General features: G+C 40.6%; 1 protein-coding gene across 2 annotated transcripts; it reads right to left on the bottom strand.

Annotated features, from left to right (window-relative positions):
- Window positions 1-948: 948 nt before the first annotated feature.
- On the bottom strand, window positions 949-19,848 carry rab11fip2 (RAB11 family interacting protein 2 (class I)). Of its 2 annotated transcripts, XM_085800487.1 has the most exons (6): window positions 19,652-19,848; window positions 18,290-18,898; window positions 14,758-15,164; window positions 11,449-11,794; window positions 8,090-8,162; window positions 949-5,844 (listed from the first exon to the last, which is right to left on the bottom strand). In XM_085800487.1, exons 2-6 carry the CDS (start codon window positions 18,640-18,642, stop codon window positions 5,620-5,622), a joined length of 1,404 nt encoding a protein of 467 aa, XP_085656613.1. In that variant the 5' UTR covers window positions 18,643-18,898; window positions 19,652-19,848; the 3' UTR covers window positions 949-5,619. The 2 variants fall into 2 exon arrangements, with proteins under 2 accessions (XP_085656613.1, XP_085656611.1); XM_085800485.1 differs by lacking the exon at window positions 19,652-19,848 and having other exon boundaries at window positions 5,443-5,844; window positions 11,449-11,804; window positions 14,759-15,164; window positions 18,290-18,875.
- Between the last annotated feature and the right edge of the window lie 490 nt (window positions 19,849-20,338).

The raw sequence follows: 20,338 nt of genomic DNA, 5'->3' as shown, positions 1-20,338 counted from the left end.
GAATACAACAGGTGACACCTACATAAAGCCCAATTACACAGTTATTTGTGTCCAGTGTCTCCCAAGACAGAATATAAGTTAACACGGGAAGATAAAAAATTAATCATGACGCGTGCTGCCAACTCTGTCACCAGGCAGAAATGTCTAGATGTAATTGTTACAGAATTTAGCCCCATGTGCAATACTGTTGGACCAAATTCCTCTTCTCTATTTCAGTCACCTGTCGCTTTCAAATTAGAGGAAATTATTTTGTGAGTAGATTTGTATTTTCCTTGTATCCGTGGTTACCCCTGCTATGCATCTTGCTGTAGTGTTGCCGTAGCAGCTGCTGCGCTGTTGAGGTGCACCTCTTCAGGGACTGCTAGATTGAGGTGACAGGGGAGAGGTCATGTTTTAACCTGCTACGTGGCGGGGTGACGGGGACGCAAGCCAACCCACAAAAGCATCAGCTGGTAAACAACACAAGTGTTTCTTGTCCCAAAAGATTTCACACAGTCTTGTTGCACACATAGGCAAATTAGAGTGGAGTTTTAACAAGCCATCTTGCTACTCAGTTGTCAAACGATGCCACTTCTCTCTTTTGCCGGCAAGGCATGGGAATTTCTCCGGCACAAAAGGAAGAGCTGCTCTGAGCAGGCGAGAAAACAAAAGCTTGACACAAATCAGCACAATTAAAAACACTAATCATGGCTTAACTGCCACCGAGATCAGAGTTAATTGAGAGCAGCTTTTAATTTATCCTTAAGAATGATAGGGCAGGTGTTAAACGAAAGGAACGGGAATCCACTTTGCATCACATTTACACTGCAGTGTTTGGTTAAACAGATCTGTGAGGACAGGAGTTATATAAATTCAGATTTTACTCGCGGTTAAAATGTTTTCACAGCCGTTTGATGTTTCTTCCGCAGGAACGATCGAGAGCAAAAACGACAGACAACAGAACAGCAGTTTTCATTTACAGAGTGAGTGTATTGAAAAGGGCAATACACGCCTTTCAAAGTACATCCAGTGAAACGTTGGAATATGATTATAATGATAGTGATGATGACAATATCTAAAAGTCATTGTTGCAAACTGTAGGACATTGAGAATGAGTGTATATGAGGAAATGCATCACCAAATTCTTATGAATTAGTGCGTTTGTTGGCACTTTACATACAATCACCATTAACAGCATTACACTGTTGTTGCAATACATACATCATCTATACCCCTCTTTTTTTTCTCTTCCAGATCTACAGTAATATAAAAGCCATACATTCTTGTCCCCAAACATCCAGGTATGAAAGTCTTGCATATTGGCTAGTAAGTGAAAATATCAAACAAAACAGAAGCTCAAGTACCTTCTCTGATAAAAGTACATTTTGTCAACCAACTTACACACTGTACAGCTCTGAGTTAAATACATTTTATAATAGGTTTGTGTGATCGGAGTTGATGAGAAGTGGTGGAATTAATGGTTTACAGATCAGGAAAATGCCATATAATTTGGCAATTATGTGAAGTCTTATATAATCAAAACTGTGATTGACATGCAGAAATGACAATAGTCCAAACACATTACAAGGCATGTGCCTGAACAAGCCTCAAGACTCAGTACACACCGACAACCTTCAGAAGTATAGTCGGTATCATAATGTCATTTTAGGTCCCCATCATGTTGGGGCACGAAACTCAGCTCACATTATGTCTAATTGTGTTGGCCTCTGTGCACCAGCCTCCATACAATTCTGTAAACTCAATGAAGCTTTGCTAACTGGCAAGATCTTTTATAAACACAGTCATCATTTCCTTCAAAACTGTGTGCCACATTACAAGCACCGTCAGGGGATTTAGCCGGGGCTTAAGTCTTAGTGTCTGGCAGCTGTATGTGGCCTATGGCAAGCAGCATCATAGTATCAGTAGAAGACTTAAAAGACTGCCAGAGGAGGATTGTGAGATCCGACTCGAGCTTTATGTCATCTTCATCAAAAGGTTCAATGCATGCTTCGTCAACATGGGAGGAAAAAAAAAACATCATAGATTTACAATGTCTTTTGGAACGGGGCGGACATTCACCTACAACACTTTCTTTGATGTATGTGCACACATTGTCTGTATGACACAGGTCATCGACAAGTTCTGTAGGAAATATTTGCCTCTAAGCAGTTTGAGAGCTTTGCATATTCAAACACAGGCATTAATTGGATGAGAAATATTATGCAAAGAGGCAAAGGAGAAGTACAATAATGATGCAGGGTTTTTGTGTTGTTTTTTTTGCAATGTACCCCTTCACATCGCCGTGCTAAAGAAATGATTTGAAAATGCTTTTCATTTAGATTTGTGTTTCAGTCTGACATTTACCAAAGCACCGAATTATATTAAAGCATAAAGCAAACGTAGCAATCAAGCTAAAAGAAAACATGACAGGCAAAATTAATTAATTTGAAGTACTCACCCCTCATTTTTCATTTGAACTAAATAACCTCGGGGTCCAAATGTATTCAACATCAAATGTTCTCAGACCTTATCTTTTGTAATTTCATCATTCAAGCAAAGCAGTTGGGCTTTAGGGCACATGGGCGTAAATCACCTGCTCCACACTCTGAGAGTATTACACAGCATGACCTGAACTAAAATGTCACTGCCAGGAATACATGCCTTGCTTTGCTAGAAAGAGAAACCATTAAAAAAGTCTGAGTATCATAAATTTAAAAAATATTTTTCTTCAGTTTTACACTTTCAGACAGGATTAATCCCCGGGAAGCACATTTTCAAACACTTAACAGCACAATAAAATGTGCAAAAAGTCAAATATGGTGAAGTGATATTAAAAAGTGATTGTATGCACTATGCACCTTTGAAGTATGAACAGCTCGGCAAGGTCCATGAACAACAGGCTAACTACTAATACAGTACTAGTTGAAGCGGTTGGTGAAGCTTGTAGCATGAGTTCACACTTTAACAAATGTAAGAAGGCATTCAGTGAGAAGATTTTCCACAATGGAAAACAGACTCTTATCCACATATCTTCTTAATTAGCATCATAATACTCATGATTTTTTTTTACAAACTGATTCAAACATTTTTTGGCTTTACAAAATATGTGCAGATCTGATCATCTCTTTTCCAATACAAAGGAATTTGCCCAACATCTGTGTCACATCATCGCATAAAACCTTATGTACCAACAGTCTTTTCTTGTCCATAATAAAGTTGTCTGTGTTTTGTCAGACTAAACACAAAGGAAAAAGAATGGGGTAGGTGGTGGGGGGGCACCCATGAAATGATCTCTTTGGATACACCAAATACTTTAAAGGCAAGCAAGGTTCAATGGCCTTCTTAGTGTACTGTATGTCATTATACATTTGACCAGAGTACATTCAGTAACAAGAGATTTGTTTTAGGTCTCAAGTCCAAAAAGAGATGACATACCTTCAGATGACATAACTACTTTCACAGCAGCAGAAAACAAAGACATCATGTGAGGTGCAACATTCATAAAAAAATAAAAAACAAGAAAAAAAGAAAACTGACAAGTGTTTCTGACTGTCGACATTCAGTGTAGCACTTTGTCTCACCTGTGATTTGGTATTATACAGTGTAAAGGTCAGATATTCTGAAGACTCGGGATTAGAAAGTAATTACAAAACAGATATAAATACAAGAATTGATACCAGCAACAGGACAAGGTGGATCATCACCTAATAAAGATATATCATTAAAAATGGTGTGCAACTTTGAGTAAAGGACAGTTACTGTGATAATACAAAGCATATTTAACACTGTACATGAAGCTGCTTTCCATTAAATAGGAATAAACAATTTAAGATGTAAACCTAAACATTAGTAAGTGACTACACTATTATTAAACACCTACCACAAGCACAGGTACAGGCCCCTTTGTGAGGCTAAAACCTAAGAAGTAGTCATTTCATTTATTTCAGTACCAGGCGGTGCGATCTGATCCGACTGCCGCCCCTCGGCTCACCTCAGCGTTTGTTCGATAGGAAGTGATACAATAACAGGACTGAGGAGCGCCGTTTAACGCAGAAACAACATATGTTGTTATGATATTAGCATCGCAGATTGAGGCGACATGTGAGATGACATTAAACTGTGAAATGTGGACAGTTAACTTCTGGCAAGGCTGTCAAACAGTTAATTGTGACCTGGATGATGCTCATTGGCTGTTCACCACTAACAATAATGAGGAGCTTCTCATTGGAGAACAGCTGTTACACATGTAAATCTTATACGAGTGTTATAATTTGAAGTGTTGTGATATTATAAAAAAGAAGAAAAAAAAAATCGGATATACTGAGGCACAGTACATGATGAAGCTGTGTTTTCATTAAAGGTAAACATATTGATGCCAATAGAAACTGTGTCAGTAATCCAATACACGAATGCTAGAGTTTTCTTTGAGATGTGTATATTTCTATACAGTGTAGTTAAACATGTGAGTGAGTGAGGTGTGGGGATACTGTTGCATTTCGACCATAAAGTACCGTACAAATACATTAAAATAACATTCATATGTAAATGAGCTAAGACATATGTATAAATAAAGATTGTTCAGCAAATATCCACATGAGCAGCTTGGTACCACCAGTACAATCTTCAGCTAAAGGATGTATTTGGAGGAGATGAAGGCAGGTTGTAACAAAGGACTCCCAGCTCTTCTAATCAATCAAATCACCATAAAGAGATACGCTTAACTCAGAGATGTGATTAAAATGTAAACAAGAACATCACCAGCAGAATAAAACTCAAGATACTTAGGTCATAATTATTGCACTTAAAAGTTAGTAAAAATGATCACCTTCAGCATGTGAGTATGAGTCAGAGAAAGCTATATGATAGTCCTCACAAATAAAATAAAATAAAGTCAGTAACGTATAAAATTAATGTATGTTTGTTCAAAAACGAATGATTCAGTAAGCTAAGAGGAACCAGACTCCCAGATGCTTCTTACCATAACTATTTTCCAGTCTTCACCTTTAAATCAACTCAGTGTATCGGGTTTGAGAGCAGAGTCTATATTATGTCAGTTAGTTGGCGAGTTTAAGACTTGTGCTCGAGTGTAAACACAGTATCCTACAGCTTCATTTATTAACTGCTCCTTCATCTTTCAGCAACCAGCACTCATCTGCAACTGCAGCATCTGGTAAAACATGAATCTGGCTGCATTTGTACCTTAAGAGCTTCTAGGCAGATGATGGCGGCTGTACTGTATGTGCAACAGACCTCAAGTGCATTTAATATAACCAAAACCTAATCTTTGACCGAGAAGGGAAAAAAATTAAAAGGTTTGATTTGAATCAACTGATTAATTTCATGTACCCTGTTTAAGTACCAAGACGTCATAAAGTAATAAAGCAGCCAGGGATATGGAATGGCAAACATGTAACATGAAGTAACATGAACTAAAACAACCAACATACCTAAAAAAAAAAAAAGGCTATAAAAACTTAGATCCAATGGATAAAAATGTTCTAAATAAACACATAACTCAATCACAAGTTTGGCTTTGATCAATCCCATTTGTTCCCACTTATCCTACCATGTGACACTGATACACAAGCTACGCCTTAAACTTTATTAGTAACTTCTCCTCGTCTGTCTCTTTGCTTGTTTCTACTTTTTACTCAGTTTACCCGCCTTCTTTTTGGGCTCATAGGGTGTCCGTAGGATGCTCGGCGTCTCCTCCATGACGCGCACCAGTAGGTTATCGATGTAATCCTCCAGCTCTCTGATGTGGGCATCTTTCTTCTTCACTATTTCTTTCTGCTTGATGAGTTCCTGCACAACTTCCTCAAAGGATAGGTTGCTGTAGGCGGCCACACTTTCCTGTGTCACCTCCTAGAAAGAAAAAGAAACAGAAAACAAAAACACAAGTAAATGCTCCATTTAACCCCAGCAGGTTTTCAGGTTACAAGCTCCGTATTGGATGTGTTTTTTTAAAAGTAGACTAAGGAATGATTTCCTATGCAATATCAGCATCTGATTACAGCTGCAGGAGTGAAACTACACTTAAAGATCTCTCACAACGTGACACAGAAAATTACTAATTAGACGTGTAAACCTAATGTGACATAAAATCACATGTTTTTATCGCGTGTTCTCTGTTGCTAATAAAGGCTAAATGAGAGTTGTTGTGTGATGTGACTGTTCTCCAGGGATTTAGCACTAACATGTCACTGATTTCTGTGGCAGATGTTGTGATCAAATGCTTTCTAACAGTGTTTGCAGTTTAAGTGCTCTAATGGGATGTGAAGTTGTTCTTTACTACAAGTATGAAAGTATGACTTCTCTAAATACACAGCGTTCAGGCTGCCAGAATTTTATAGACACCCCACTCCTCCAAAAAAAAAGAAATTAAAAAAAGAAGGAATTTTTGTTTTGATGGAGAAATGCCAGGCTGCATATTTGTGCAATTAAATGTCAGGCTAATAAATACCAAAATACGGATGCAACCCAAGCCCAGCTTTGCTCTTTGAGACAATCTATTTGGACAGAGCAGTGTGGTACGGTATGTGCAGATCATATTGCGCGGGTACGAGAGGAGCTGTAATCGTTTTTAATGAGGGACCACTTTATCGCTTCAGTGCTGGGCATCCTCCCCCGAACGGATAGAGCAGCAAAGCCTTCACCCTGTTTAAAATACCACACTTATCAGCTTCCACTCCCATGCACCATTCAAGCTTCTACTGTTGGCTAAAGACAATGCGGAAAGACCTGGAGCGGGACTGCTTACCAGGTATCTTATCGCTCCTAACAGCACAGAGGCTACTGTGGGGCGACACAAACCAAAATGAAATATTTGCCACAGAGATTAAATGTCCAATGTAAGGAGGGTTTCAAGAACAGAGCTCAGTAACCTATTCCACACACACACACACACACTCTCAAAACACAATACAAAAAAGGCATCTCGCTGAAAGATACTGCGCTTAAGCCATCTGAGAGGCAATAAGAGAACTGACAGCCATATGGAAGTGAATGCTGGTTTCACATACAAGCATGTGTACGTGCACACTCTGTCTTGCTCTCTCTCTCTCACACACACACACACACACATACACACATACAAATACACACACGGCATAATAATCAGAAGCTTTAGTGGCTGGTGACAAAGGCCTGGAAATGACCATGAACTGGCAAAGTAATGATGACCATTTTTCTGCGATCAGTAGTGGGGAGAAGATAAGGCGCACACTTGGCATTCTCCAGTTGTGTCATTACAGTTTCTAATGAGCTCAGCTTTGAGAATCTAAAAGCTCAGTCCTTTGAAATCTCTCACTGCCCCCCCCCCTCCTCTCTCTCCTGCTCTCTCCCTTCCCTCCCTCCCTCCCTCCCCCCGCTGCATGTGGTTAATTAGGGCCTTGAAGCAGAGGAAATGGGAGCTGCCATTTCTGTGAGGCACTGCGGCATGCACGGGGGCACGTGTGGATACCGACAGCCCTCAACACCCACAAAGAAAGGTGAGGAAAGCCATTATCAGCATTCTCCTTCTCATTTAGGCGTCACGTAAGCCACTGCTCCCGCTGCTCCTCTGTAAATACCAATTTTGCTGTGTAATAGTCGGCAAATTTCGCCTTCTTCAAATTGGAAAATGCAAGGAGAATTTAAAGAAAATACAAACAACAAAAGGGTAAAACATCACGCACAAATGATGTAATAATAACCATTAAAAAACAAGTACATTTCTTTGCCTTTTACCTACAAGAACAACAACAACAACAAAAAAAGTCCAATTACAGAATCAGCGCAGCCCACCACTATGACTGACCTTATAGACTGAAATTTCACACCACTTCAAATTATGATCGGATCAGACATGATGACCGATGTGTGCAGCCGCTAATTAGTTGAATGGCACATCTGAATTTCCATAGGCCCTCGGAGATCAATGTCACCAGCTGCTGCGTCAAATGAAACTTTGAATTCTCAATTAAAAATACACACGACACAGCTAAAGGATGTAATGTCACCGCCGAGGTCAGTTCTATTTTTTTTCCCGATCTCAATCAATGTCAGGTAGGACTGACAATGTGCGACAATATCACCTGACTGTCACCAGGGGTTGTGCTGCCTCTCTTACTTTTTTCTTGCCGAAGATGTCCTTCCTCTTCTGGCCAAAGGTGATGTCGTCCTTTCCCCCTGACTTTTTATCACTGCGGAGGAATCAAACAGAAACTCAGCGCTCGCAAAATAATACAGACATTCAAGAGAATACGGTGAGGAGAGAAAATGTTTCATCAATAAATATTGTACTTTGAAGCACCTTTTTATGTTCGTGCACCACATTATAAATGACCAGTGAGCTACTGCATGACAAAGGCAGCAGTAAAGATGATGGACTAGTGCCTACAGAGATAAGTGGTTAATTGGGTGGTCTATCTCTGCAGAGGATCTCATTACTATAGCTCAGAGGGCTCTGTTATCAAGCCCGGGCTCTCTAAAGAGCCTCTAATGACACCTTCCACTCTGATAAACCAGGACTTAGCTACTGTGCTCACCAACTCTTTATGTAACACAGGAAATAGATGTAACCGGCTCTGTGGACATGTTTGAACAACAATACTTCACAACAGAAGGAGAGCGAGAAGAGGGGGCGGGTGGGGGTGCATCAGATAGAACATTTCAATCAACAAGGTATTCAAAACTTTATGAGAATGCAGTAACCAATATCCTGTGGCACACTGGCTGTCCCACGGGGTAGCTAAGTGCACATTTTAGGATTGCGAGATATTTATGGGAAAGGATGGAAGAACATACAGGAGTGATGCATGTATAAGAAACACTGAACGCAGATAAGGAGGATAAATTTAAGCCACGGAAGAAACTGATATTTCAGTGGAGAATATCTGGAAGGTTGCTCAGTTTCTTAGTCGCGCACACTCTGCAAACTATGAACCAGTTCAAAAATAATAAACTGTTGATTGTTAAAATACAACCTGTCAGCTGTTAATCAAAGATGGACAACAAAGACAACAATATGTAAGTGGAGGGACATGAAGAGAAGCTGTAACTTCAGGGGGAAGTTTTCTGGTCACATTTTGTGTCCAGGAGGTTCAAATGAGGAACTGGTACTGAATTATATTTGTTCCCACAGAACAGACAACTGGAAACTGGAAATTTAGTTAAGATACGGAGGAGATTTGACTCTGTAGTATTTTTAAATGAGGTTGAAAGAATTTGTTCATCTGTGTTGACAAATGGATATCCAACTTTTTTTCACTCATCGACAGGTCGAAATTAAAAATGTTCCAAGTTGGCCGTTTCCTGTTTTGTAAAGAACTTTTAACAGCTACATTTGGAAATGCTTCTTTCATGGACAATTAAAGTGTATGTTCATAAGAAAACTTTGACTATTAACTAGTAAATAACTAAATGAGGGGCTCTCTCACTCAGGGTTTTTGTTGACCCTTGTTCAGAGAAAGAGAGCTTTTTCTCTGAATGAGGGTCAACAATAATCACACAATTGCTTCTTCCCTCTTGGGGACCACTCATCAACGATGGCTGATCATCGCCATTATCGATGCCATTATCCAAAGCAGAGCAGCGACACTGGTGGTGTGAACAGCAGCAGCTCATCAAGGTCAGTGTCACACGAAGGGTCAGCAGTCAGAGTGGCTCTAGTTTGAGCCTCTTAGCCTTTGCTGGCCTCTTGCAGTTGGACACGTTCAACAGGGTGTCGGTGCTCTGAGTGTCGGATTAAGTGGCTTCACATCTATTACAAACACTGCGCTTTGCGTCTCCCAGGCCGACCGCATGTTGCATGTGTGCTGTCATATGTGAAACCTGAACTGACGGTCGTGTGGCGTCTAGCATGAAGTGTAAACTTGAGCAGCACAGAATCAGATATCTGAGACTGATAGGCAGATCATTGATCGTGGCTGACCAAACTGAAAACCATAATCCTCCGATCACAGACCAATTGATCGGCGCTCTTGAAATCCTGACCAAGTTTGGTAATAATTGTTCATCAATTATATAGATTCTGCCAGTAAACTCAGAACTCCGTTTTATCACTTCCAGTTCCCTCGTCTAAAAGTCAATACATTTTTTGAATGGGATTTTGGTAAAATACCTCAAATTAGGTCTGTGGTTAACAAAAGTTTAAGCGAGTTTCAGGTTTTGTTCTACGACATAAAAGACATCAGTAAATACCCTACTTGTGAATTTTGAAGCTTTTATACGTGTCTACGTTATACGACTACAAACCCTGTCAGGGACATTAAACAAAATTTTATGTTATTTATGGGTCTTCATAAAAAAAAATTATGTTTTTAAAATAAAGCGTTTGAAATCAGTCAAAAGCTTAGTGGTGGTGACGTCAAAAGTCATGCGACTGTGTAGTAGTCCGTTGTTACTTCTGCTGATCGCATGCTTCAAATACGGTATAAAAGGTGAATATTATCTCGCTGAACAAAACTTGTAAGTATCATAAACCTGTGTTTACCACAGAGCTTATTTTCTGACATAATCCAAAACGCAATGCAAAAATCCCATTAAAGGGACAACGAGGAGTTTTGGAAAAGCGAAGCGTTTTCACACTACATTTATGAGCCTCCGCGCGCACCGTAAAATTCTTTTGACCGGCGCAAGACGGACTCATGTTTTCATTCATCAATAATTAAAGTCAGAGGTTCAAAGAGGTTCACATACTGTCGTAGTTCCGACCATAAACGGCGATTCAGCTACGTTATTCTCATGACTCGTTGCGAAACTGAAAGTAAAGAAACGCTGGTCGGCTCGACCAGCATCTCCGCCACCACTAATAGTAACAAAATAACGATAGAGACGGAATGATATATTTATCGAAAATGGGCCCATTAACAAGTGTGGGTAGCGGAGATTCATCCACATTAACGTGAGACTTTTTTATAACCGATTAGAAACTCCTCGTTGTCCCTTTAAGTTTCTTTTCCGGGAACCAGCGCGATGCTTAACTTCCGGGTTTTGACGTCAGCCCTGGCACAAGTCTATTTCTTTCTTCTTCTTTATATATATATTATATATATTTTTTGGGGGCTTTTTATTGCCTTTAATCGGTAGCACAGTCGAGAGAGAGACAGGAAATGGGGAGGCAGAGAGGGGGAATGACATGCAGGAAAGGTCCGATGCCAGATTCGAAGCAGGGCCGCCTGCAATAAGGACTGTAGCCTCAAAATGAGGCGGCAGCTCTACCAAGTGAGCTAAACGCTGCCCCGGCACACTCTATTTCTTTGGTAATTTTCTTCATTCAAGTGTAATAATGATACATTGTTAAAAACATGTTCATGTGCTGCCGTGGTGATGTATGGACCAATCATTGATTATTGGGATATTTATAAGGACAGAAGGAACCTCAGCCTCCACCCTGATGAAGGAGAGACAGGTGGAAATTGTGGTGCTGTGTGAGTTGTTTTTTTTTATTAATGAACCACTCAGAGTAACCCAAAAAAAAAAAACTACCTGGTTTTGTAACTGGAGCTGAACGGGTTAGTGTCTGCCTGTGAGTCTCCGCTGAAAGGGTTGGGGGAGCGCAGGTCTCCAGAGCTGCCCGATCGCCCACCGTTGCTGGTCTTGCGGCCTTCCTTCTTTCCCGTCACACGTTCCAGGAGACTGACCTTCTCCTTTTTCTCCTTCCGCTCTGCACGGTCCCACAGCTGCCCGGGCTCCCCCTCGAACGGGTTGCGGTTGCGTGGGAGCGTGGCATACTTCTGTGGCAGGGTGTCACTGATATCAGTGAAAGGGTCACTGTGTGCCTCACCATCCTGATAGCCTGGCACCTCGCTCTGGGAACGCCTGTGAGGTCCACCTGTACTCCCCGAGGAGAAACCAAAGGCATTACATCAACTTCTGACGGAGCACTGACAAAATATATCTATGGAAAGAGATAATGAGGCTCGTTAAAAAAGTAACAACTGTATATAGTATACAGTTTTTTTTTTTAATGCGATGATTTGCGACAGAACTTGTGATATGATTAGGCATCTAAAACAATCTCTTATCTAATGTTCATAAACACTTTGTTTGATGCAATAAAGATCCACATTTGGTGTTGAGCCCAAGTGTTTACTTGTGATATTTTCCAAGTTGGCCTTGACACTTCTCCAGTTAATTCCACACCACAAAAGAAACATTTCATTTGGAGCAGTAATTTAGGACAGCTTGATGTATTATTTATACTGTCCAAATCTGCAATTGTGTTCCTCCTACCTTCACAACTTTGGATAATTTCCTCTCTGAGGCATGTCGACTGAATGTTCACAAAGTAGCTGGTGAGATAAAGTCAAAAGCAGTGTATTGTAACTGCCTGTGATAGCTGAGCAGCAGAGATCAGGAAGTAAAGATAGAGTTGCCAGTGAGTTGAATAGTGCTGATTTGTTTTTTGCCAATTTTTTGTGCTTGTTTGTACATTTAGAGACCAGAGTTTGTGTTGTTCAGATTGTTGCCTGATTGTTGTGGCGTTTCTGAGCAAAACTCTGAACTGTGCTACTTCAAAATCATCATATTGAATATTCATGGTTGCTAATAGTTATCTGACCAGAACACTGACATCACCAGATAAATATTCTAGCAATATTTAGACACCTCAGTGCAAAAGCACTTATTTTTCACACAGTGAATATTTGTCAAATTCAGGACCATTGTTTTCAATCAGTCCCAGCTACTCCAACACAAGGGCAGAAAGTGAAATGGAGGCTGGTGGAGCTGGACTGCTAGAGAGTTCAGGTCAGTTTCAGACTGGTTTGCAACAGATATTGATATGTATGACCAAATTTCCTATTACTTTAATACATACGTACAGTACTGTGAAAAGTTTTAGGCAGTTTTAAGTGGCAAGAATACTTTCAAAAGTAAAAATAAAGGGTGCTCAAACCAAATATTGATTTGATTTAGCTTTATCTTCTGTTCATTCACTGCACTGTTAATTGATGAAAATTAATAATAACTACTAACACTATTTGAAAGCATTCTTAGTTTACAACGTTTTGTCACACGGTACAAAACTTTTGCACAGTACTGTGTATATACAGTACAGGCCAAAAGTTTGGACACACCTTCTCATTCAATGTGTTTCCTTTATTCTCACTGAAGGCACCAAAACTATGAATGAACACATGTGGAATTAACAAAAAAGTGTGAAATAACTGAAAACACGTCTTTTCTTCTTTGTCTTCTCTTTCTTGTTTTCTTATACTCTTCTTCTTCCTCCTCCTCCTCTATCTCTGCCCCCACCAATTTTAGTTTCTTCAAAGTAGCCACCATTTGCTCTGATTACTGTTTTGCACACTCTTGGCATTCTCTTGATGAGCTTCAAGAGGTGAACCTGACCTGAAATGGTTTTCACTTCACAGGTTGACAGCCTTGTCAGGGTTCATTAGTGGAATTTCAGTGAGAATCTACAATGTAAATAGTCATGAAAATAAAGGAAATGCATTGAGTGTGTCCAAACTTTTGGCCTGTACTGTATATATATTAGACCTATATATTAGGTGTATTAGGTTAACTTTTGCAGTGCACAGTACTGTGTATATATATATATATATATTAGTTTTTTTATATAGGTTTTACATATAAGTATCCCAACAGCATGCTTTCACACTAGTTGCGTTTCCATCCACCTTTTTTTATTCGCATTTTCAAAAATTGCGAATAAATACTTGAATGGAAACGCCAGAAATTCAAATAAAGGCAGTAAATGCGCATAAAAGTTTATACGCTTGGAGGGGGTGGATTTGTCAGCGTATCGATTAAAGGAAATGCGAGTTTTTGTGATGGAAACAGATTATGCGAATTGAGCCAGAGTTTGTGGGTGAAGCTGCTGGACTTCACCCAGCGACGCCCCGGTGTCCCAGCTCTCCTCTCTGCACCCCGCGACACAAACGCGCTCCGTAACCCGTAATCTTTTGTTTATGACGGTTAAGACTACACAAACACACGCCGTAACATCGTTATGTAACTTATTGATTTTTCACCGGCTTCGTATGTAAACAGATGCACATGGAGGAGAGGAGCATAACCAAAACAGCGGAAAAGCGAGCAGACTGTCACAGTTCCCTACTGTCTTTCTGTGTAAATATCTCATGTTACAACATGAAAACCTGACGCTTATATTCAAGTGCGGCCTATATATGTATTTTCTTTTAAAATGTAGCTGGTGCAGCTTATACAGGTGCGTCTATAGTCCGGAAAGTACGTAAATTGTCCATGATGTTGAGTGTTAGCTGAGTGTCAACTGTTGGATACATTCACGCTCTCTTATGACGTAATCTCACGGTGCACTCCTCCTCTCCCAATAATCGCAAAACAATAATGAATGGAAACGGTCATAAATTCGCATTTGCTTTTTGCGCATTTTCACAAAATCCGCTTTTAAATTCGATACGACTTGGATGGAAACCCAGCTAGTGAACACCTAAAAAATTGTGTTGAAGAAGGTCAATATTATATAAAGGTAATCTTTGATTATAAAGCAGTTTCCTGTTTCCATATTACTGTAGTTCTGTAAAAGTATTGATCCTCTAGTCCACCTTAAAACAGGACATCAGGACTTCTGTAAATTTGTGATGTCACAAAAAAAGCCGTCCCCTCCTTCAACCATGCCCTAAGCCCCACCCACCCGGAACTTTTTATCAAAAATTTTCTGTGGATTAAATCAGTCAGCCAATCAGAAGATCAGCTCAGAGCCTCGTCTTTTCGGACTGACTGATATTAACCTGTTATTAAGAGTTTCACAGAAGACAGTTGAAAAAAAATTAAATAAAAGCTCTTCACCACTCTCTTCTATGGAGTTCATGGAGTCGAGTTTGGGCCGGAAGTGGGTCCCAATGAGATCGGACATGGAATGGGCTGCAGACAGTTTATGGGCCCCGGCGAGTAATGGCCTCTTGACCTTTGCTTCAGGTTGCGGTTGTAGGTCTGGGGCAAAGGCCTGGCGGCTGGGCTCCGAGTCACACACGGCAGAGCGAGGCAAGATGGCTGAAGACGTGTCACCAAAGCCGCTGTCGTGTTTACGACCCTTCATTTTGTCTTTAAGTTTGGAAAAAGGCGAGCGGGGCTTCTCCTTCATGGAAAGGTCGAACATGCTGGCCGTCATGTTATTCCTCATGAACTGGATGCTGACTTGGATGCGGCCTCGTTCTTTTCTCTTCTTCCCCGGCTTGGACTCCAGGGAATACCAGCTGTAATGAGAGTGGAGGAAGCTTAGCCGAGCAAATTCGACAAAACATTTATATAAAAAGAACAGGATTTATGAAAATTGTGGTTGTTGATTAGACATAATTCAGGAAGACAGGTATACAAAGTGCAGTAAAAGTCCTTCCTTACACTATCAAACAATATGACAAATGGAAAAGAAATAGCCCACATCCTTTATAATGTGCTGTACCTACTTCTTTGTGGACAACAGTGAAAAGGCTAATTTGAGCAGACTAATCCAAAAGCCACACACAAACGTAGGGGCTTAAATCTGACTTTAACTTTTTCTGACACAAGTGAGAATACAATTTATCATTCAGAGGATAAACATTATTCTTTGCAAATTGAACGTAAGAAACAGGCTGCTGCTGAATAATATAGACCATTTCAGGCTGCTTTTGAGCTTCTATTTGTTTAACCTCTCTGCTTTTCCAACTGGAAGTAATGGGATTTATTCCTTCACTCTGTGCAAAATGAAGTGGCATTTGCACAAATCTGGCCTTTGTTCAGAAATGCAACAACAAGCAATTGGGGAAACTGCAAAGCCACGTCGCAGGGCAACCCAACTGTTCATACATGCTAATAATAATACATATCCAATATGTGACAGGGTTCGCGACAACATCCTATAGAAAACCTGCATCAGGATGCAACAACTCTCAGTCAATGTAAGTCGAAGAGATGTAGGTGTATTCTAAACATTATTATAAGGTTTAATCAGTATGATAAAATACTAAATGGACAACCTTTGAACTGAAAACATATTTGCATGATTGTATTTGTTTTAGTATGATTACAGATATTACTTCCTGGATGTAAATGGAGATTTGTGGTATCCCCTGAATTCCAGCATGAAATATCAGTTATCAGTTCAATCCGAGAAAGAAAAAAAAAAAAAAAAAGGTCTTTGCCGTTGGCCTTTTAAAAACCGCAGCTGTTGAACGCTATTCTAAACCGTGGAGCTCGTGGCCCAGGAGCCCAGTTATGAAAAGGCCTTGCTGGGTCTAATTCCCAGGCTGCGCGCCATGCTCAGTCTGATCAGCAGCCACAGCATGCCGCTGCCGTGGGGCCGGGGCTGCACCTCACGTGTGTCTCAAGGCCAAGATAAACCTCCGTGTGCTTGGAACCACAATCCTCCCACTCGGGCCCGGACCGCTGGGAAACTCCTCACAATCAACAAACACAGGTGTCGGATAATTATGGGCTGCCTACTCAGATATCAAGACGGGCTTTCCTCCCCAATATGTCAGTTCAAAAACATTGCGGATGGGCCCGCAGTGAACACGGACCCACAGTGGAGTGTGGATATAGTATCGAGGGTCCCGGCATCATTGTCGAGTCTGCCTGCAGTGTGGGATTAGGCCAACAAGCAACACAGGCATATCCATTACAGAACCTCTGCAGGAAAAAGTGCATGGCCTCAAGACGCATCGGCTCAGGCCCCTAAAACAAATAAAACCCATCCACACTGATTATAACATATTGTGATTCTCCCCCCCGATGGACGAACAGGAAGTGTGTTGATGTCTTTCCATCTTGAAACGCGCACCGAGCTAATTAACACCAGATCCACTTTGCTAATTCTGTTCCTGTTTGCTTAATGTAGATTTAAGGAACATGTGTGTATGTGCTGGACTTGTGAGGATCAACATCTCCAGGTTTATCCAAGTTTAATATAGCCTGCTCAAGATGTGATGGTATGTGTGCAGTATGATGCTGTAGTTTACGCCATTCATCCATTGTCATTTCCTGTTCATGCCTTTTGTTCAGTAATTACAAGAAGGGACACGTCTTATTCCAGTCAACCCTGGGGTGTGAGGCAGCTAAACAGCACAGACAGGTCACCAGTCTGACAACAGACACCTTATACTACTCAGCACAATCACCTACAGTAATAAGCAACTGACTCTCCACTTCCTCTTCCCCCTTTTTTGGAATCAGGAAGGCTCTTAAAGCATTCAGACAAAAATAAAACACAAGGAGAACATGTGGATTTGTCACCGAAAATAAAACAATAAAAGCTGCCTTTGCTCGTGAAGAAAAGTTACTTTTGAAAACAAGTTGATGCACAAGAGTGACTAACTAGACATGTTTGGCCAGCTCCACTAGTTTCAATTAGGCCAGATGTCACTCATATAATCTCTCAACAATGTGGGAAAATCCATTGCAACGCCTCTAAAGAATAGATGGTCAACATGATGGAAAAACTAAAGCTCAACCGATCTGAAACAACTGTATGACCTAAGTAAATCATTCATTCATTCTGCCCTATGAATCAAATCAGATCTACAACTACAACAACTACATTCAGAGATAAAGGACAAGGCAGTGGTATTTAAATCATGGTGTAAAAAAAAAAAAGTTAGCTCAATTTAGGTCATCAACCTAAATGAGAACACGGTGCAGAATATAACACACAACTCAACACACTGCCAATAGGTCCACATGCATAGACTACTGACATGGAAATAACATGTGACATCTATGTGGATGTGACGATGTGTAGCAACAAATATATCCTACACTGTAATCCACTTATGGCTGGAAGAGTTCAGCCAATATTTTCCACTTCCTCTAAAAAGCCAGTTCCGCCAAAAGCACATTGATACACGACTCTGAGCTGCAGCTAAAATCCACTTGAATGCTACTAAAGCATCACATACAAAAAAGATCAAATATTGTACATTAAAGACCCAGCATGAAAGGTGCTATATCGAAATATAAGAATAAAACAGGACGACTACGGGAAACATGTCCCAGCGCCCAAGTGTCAATTACTATACAAACCAATGTGACAGCTCATTACCGTAATACTGTATATTAGTGGGTATAAAATTGTGAATTGCATTATAATGACTGCAGCCATATAACCAATCTAAATGTTAGTCACTTAGTGTTTAATGATGCCCTGCTACTATGTCTGTCATATTTTTTTTGTATCTTCCCAAAACAAGCTGTGTTGGCAGCAAAAATCTGAGATGAGAATTTCGCAGCAGGCATAAATGTATCATCTAATTATGGACTGGTGGTTTGGCTCTATGGTTTGTTGTGAGAATGTGTGCCTTCGGAAATCTGGGCTACATCTATCGCTACGGTGTATGATACTTACTCGGTTTTCTTACGCTCCTTGTTATCAAAGATTTCATTAAGGTTGATGGACCTCTGACCCAGGAACTTGTCCATCCCCACCAGGGACCGGTGCATCACGATAAGGCAGAGTTCATATACTTCTGGGTTGCCCTCCAAAAGTAGACCGGGCAGTTCGAAGGAGGCTTCTTCTCTCCAAACAGGACTGAGTGTTTTCTCTGCAACCGACGTAGAGTATTTTTCCTTGCCAAGCTGAATGATGGTGTAGGCATCATTGGTGCCATTTTTGCCCTTGGGCTGTAAACCGTTTGCTTGAAGAACAGTGGCTTGGACATGAGTTGGAAACCACTTTTGAGACTGCTCACCCAGTGACATTGTCAGCACTGTTTATTTACCGGAAGCCATTCAAAACAAACCAAATTATAATTTGTACAGTTAGCGTGCCTGTGAGTGACTGTGAGTGTGCCTCATGTGCAAAAAGTGCAACAGCCACAATTCACTATAGTTTGTTGTCCATGTCAGTGTGGTTGGTGCGTACGGTAGCTATCATTACAAGCAATGACAAGTCTGACAAACTGAGCAAGCCTCATCCTCTGTTAAATCACGGATGTCCAAGCCACTGGTCAGTCATCTGGAAAAACACAGAAAGAAGAACATCACTGTCTTTCCCAGAACCAGCACATGACTCACATGGGCACACGAGGGGATGACATCAAGCCAGCTCATAATTTAAGCAGTCATTGAATTGAATTTTGAATTCCTTAAAACAGAAACATCACAGTATTCATGCACAAATTAGATATTGTCATTTGATTTAGTAATGTATATATGGATACATCTCTGTCTCCATACGCTGGAGTATCAAGACAGAAACAGGTGATCTCACCCTGTGACACATTCCTTGTCACTGAACTAGTGACTAGGACCAGAGTGATACAGCATGAGTGTACCATAACAATTTATCTGAATACAGGGCTTATGGCTCAGCTGATATAAGTACATACATGGCCATAAAATGACCAGCAGTGTTGTCCAAGTGTCTTCTTACATGACCAATGAGCAGCTGCAGGCTTCATCTCTCCACAGCTGTATACAGTCTGAGATGAACTCAGCTGTATGTCACAGAGCTGCTACAGCTACATGAGCTGCTCTATTCAATTGTTACTTCTCCTCAAACGACAAATCTCCCCACAGCTTTTATTTGCAGCAGCCTAGTAGTGCTTTGAAGCGTCTTAGTTGTAATGTTTACACTGAGCTTTGCTGTTGTTACCTTCGGTTTAGGCTGCAGGTTAACGTTAGCTACATGCGGCTAGCTGCTGAGCTAGCAGGCACACACACACAGAGAGAGAGAGAGAGCATCACACAGACAGAGACATTTGTTTACCTCCGTGTCATTTTCAGCGACTGTGGAAGGACATTCAGCGCTTCACCTCATCAGAGACACGCTTCACAAACACATTCATGCGTCCGCTTCTGTGACAACCGCCGGCTAATGTTAGTTGTTGCTACTGCTGCTGTCCATTGCTATGCACTGTCTGCTGTCGGCCAGCGGCGAGCTCCACTTCCTGGTGTGACGTCACTTCTGCCACATACCGGTGCAACTGTTTTGGGTTTAACATATCCTTATGGCCTTATGTAATGAGTTTAACTTGTGATTTATTGTACATTTCTATTTATTTATTTTTTATTTATTGTTATTATTATTTTTGTAATTATTTATTCTCTTTATCACTCTCTTCATTTGGATTTCTGCATTATTATTATTAGGCTATTATTAGTACTAATATTACTATTGAGTTTTTGTTTTGTTTATATCCAAGACTGCATTATCTCGAGTAGTCCCTGTTTCCTGTTATGGCTGTTGACAGTTACCTTGTACACTGCATTGTGTAAATAAAATTGAGAGAGAAAAAAAAGTTTTAGGTTGCAGGTTAAAAAAAAAAAAAAGCAAAGCAGTCGCGCGAGCTCACGCATAAACGCCCGGACAAAAGGGAGGCTACAAGGTAATGAAGAAATAGATAAGATAAGACAAGACATAGATAAGAAGCCTTGGAAATAAAATACGCCAAAA

This window comes from Trachurus japonicus, chromosome 15, assembly GCF_045865225.1.
Source record: "Trachurus japonicus isolate A0001 chromosome 15, Traja_1.0".
Lineage (NCBI taxonomy): Eukaryota > Metazoa > Chordata > Actinopteri > Carangiformes > Carangidae > Trachurus > Trachurus japonicus.
This window is presented reverse-complemented; position numbering and strand designations above follow the sequence as displayed.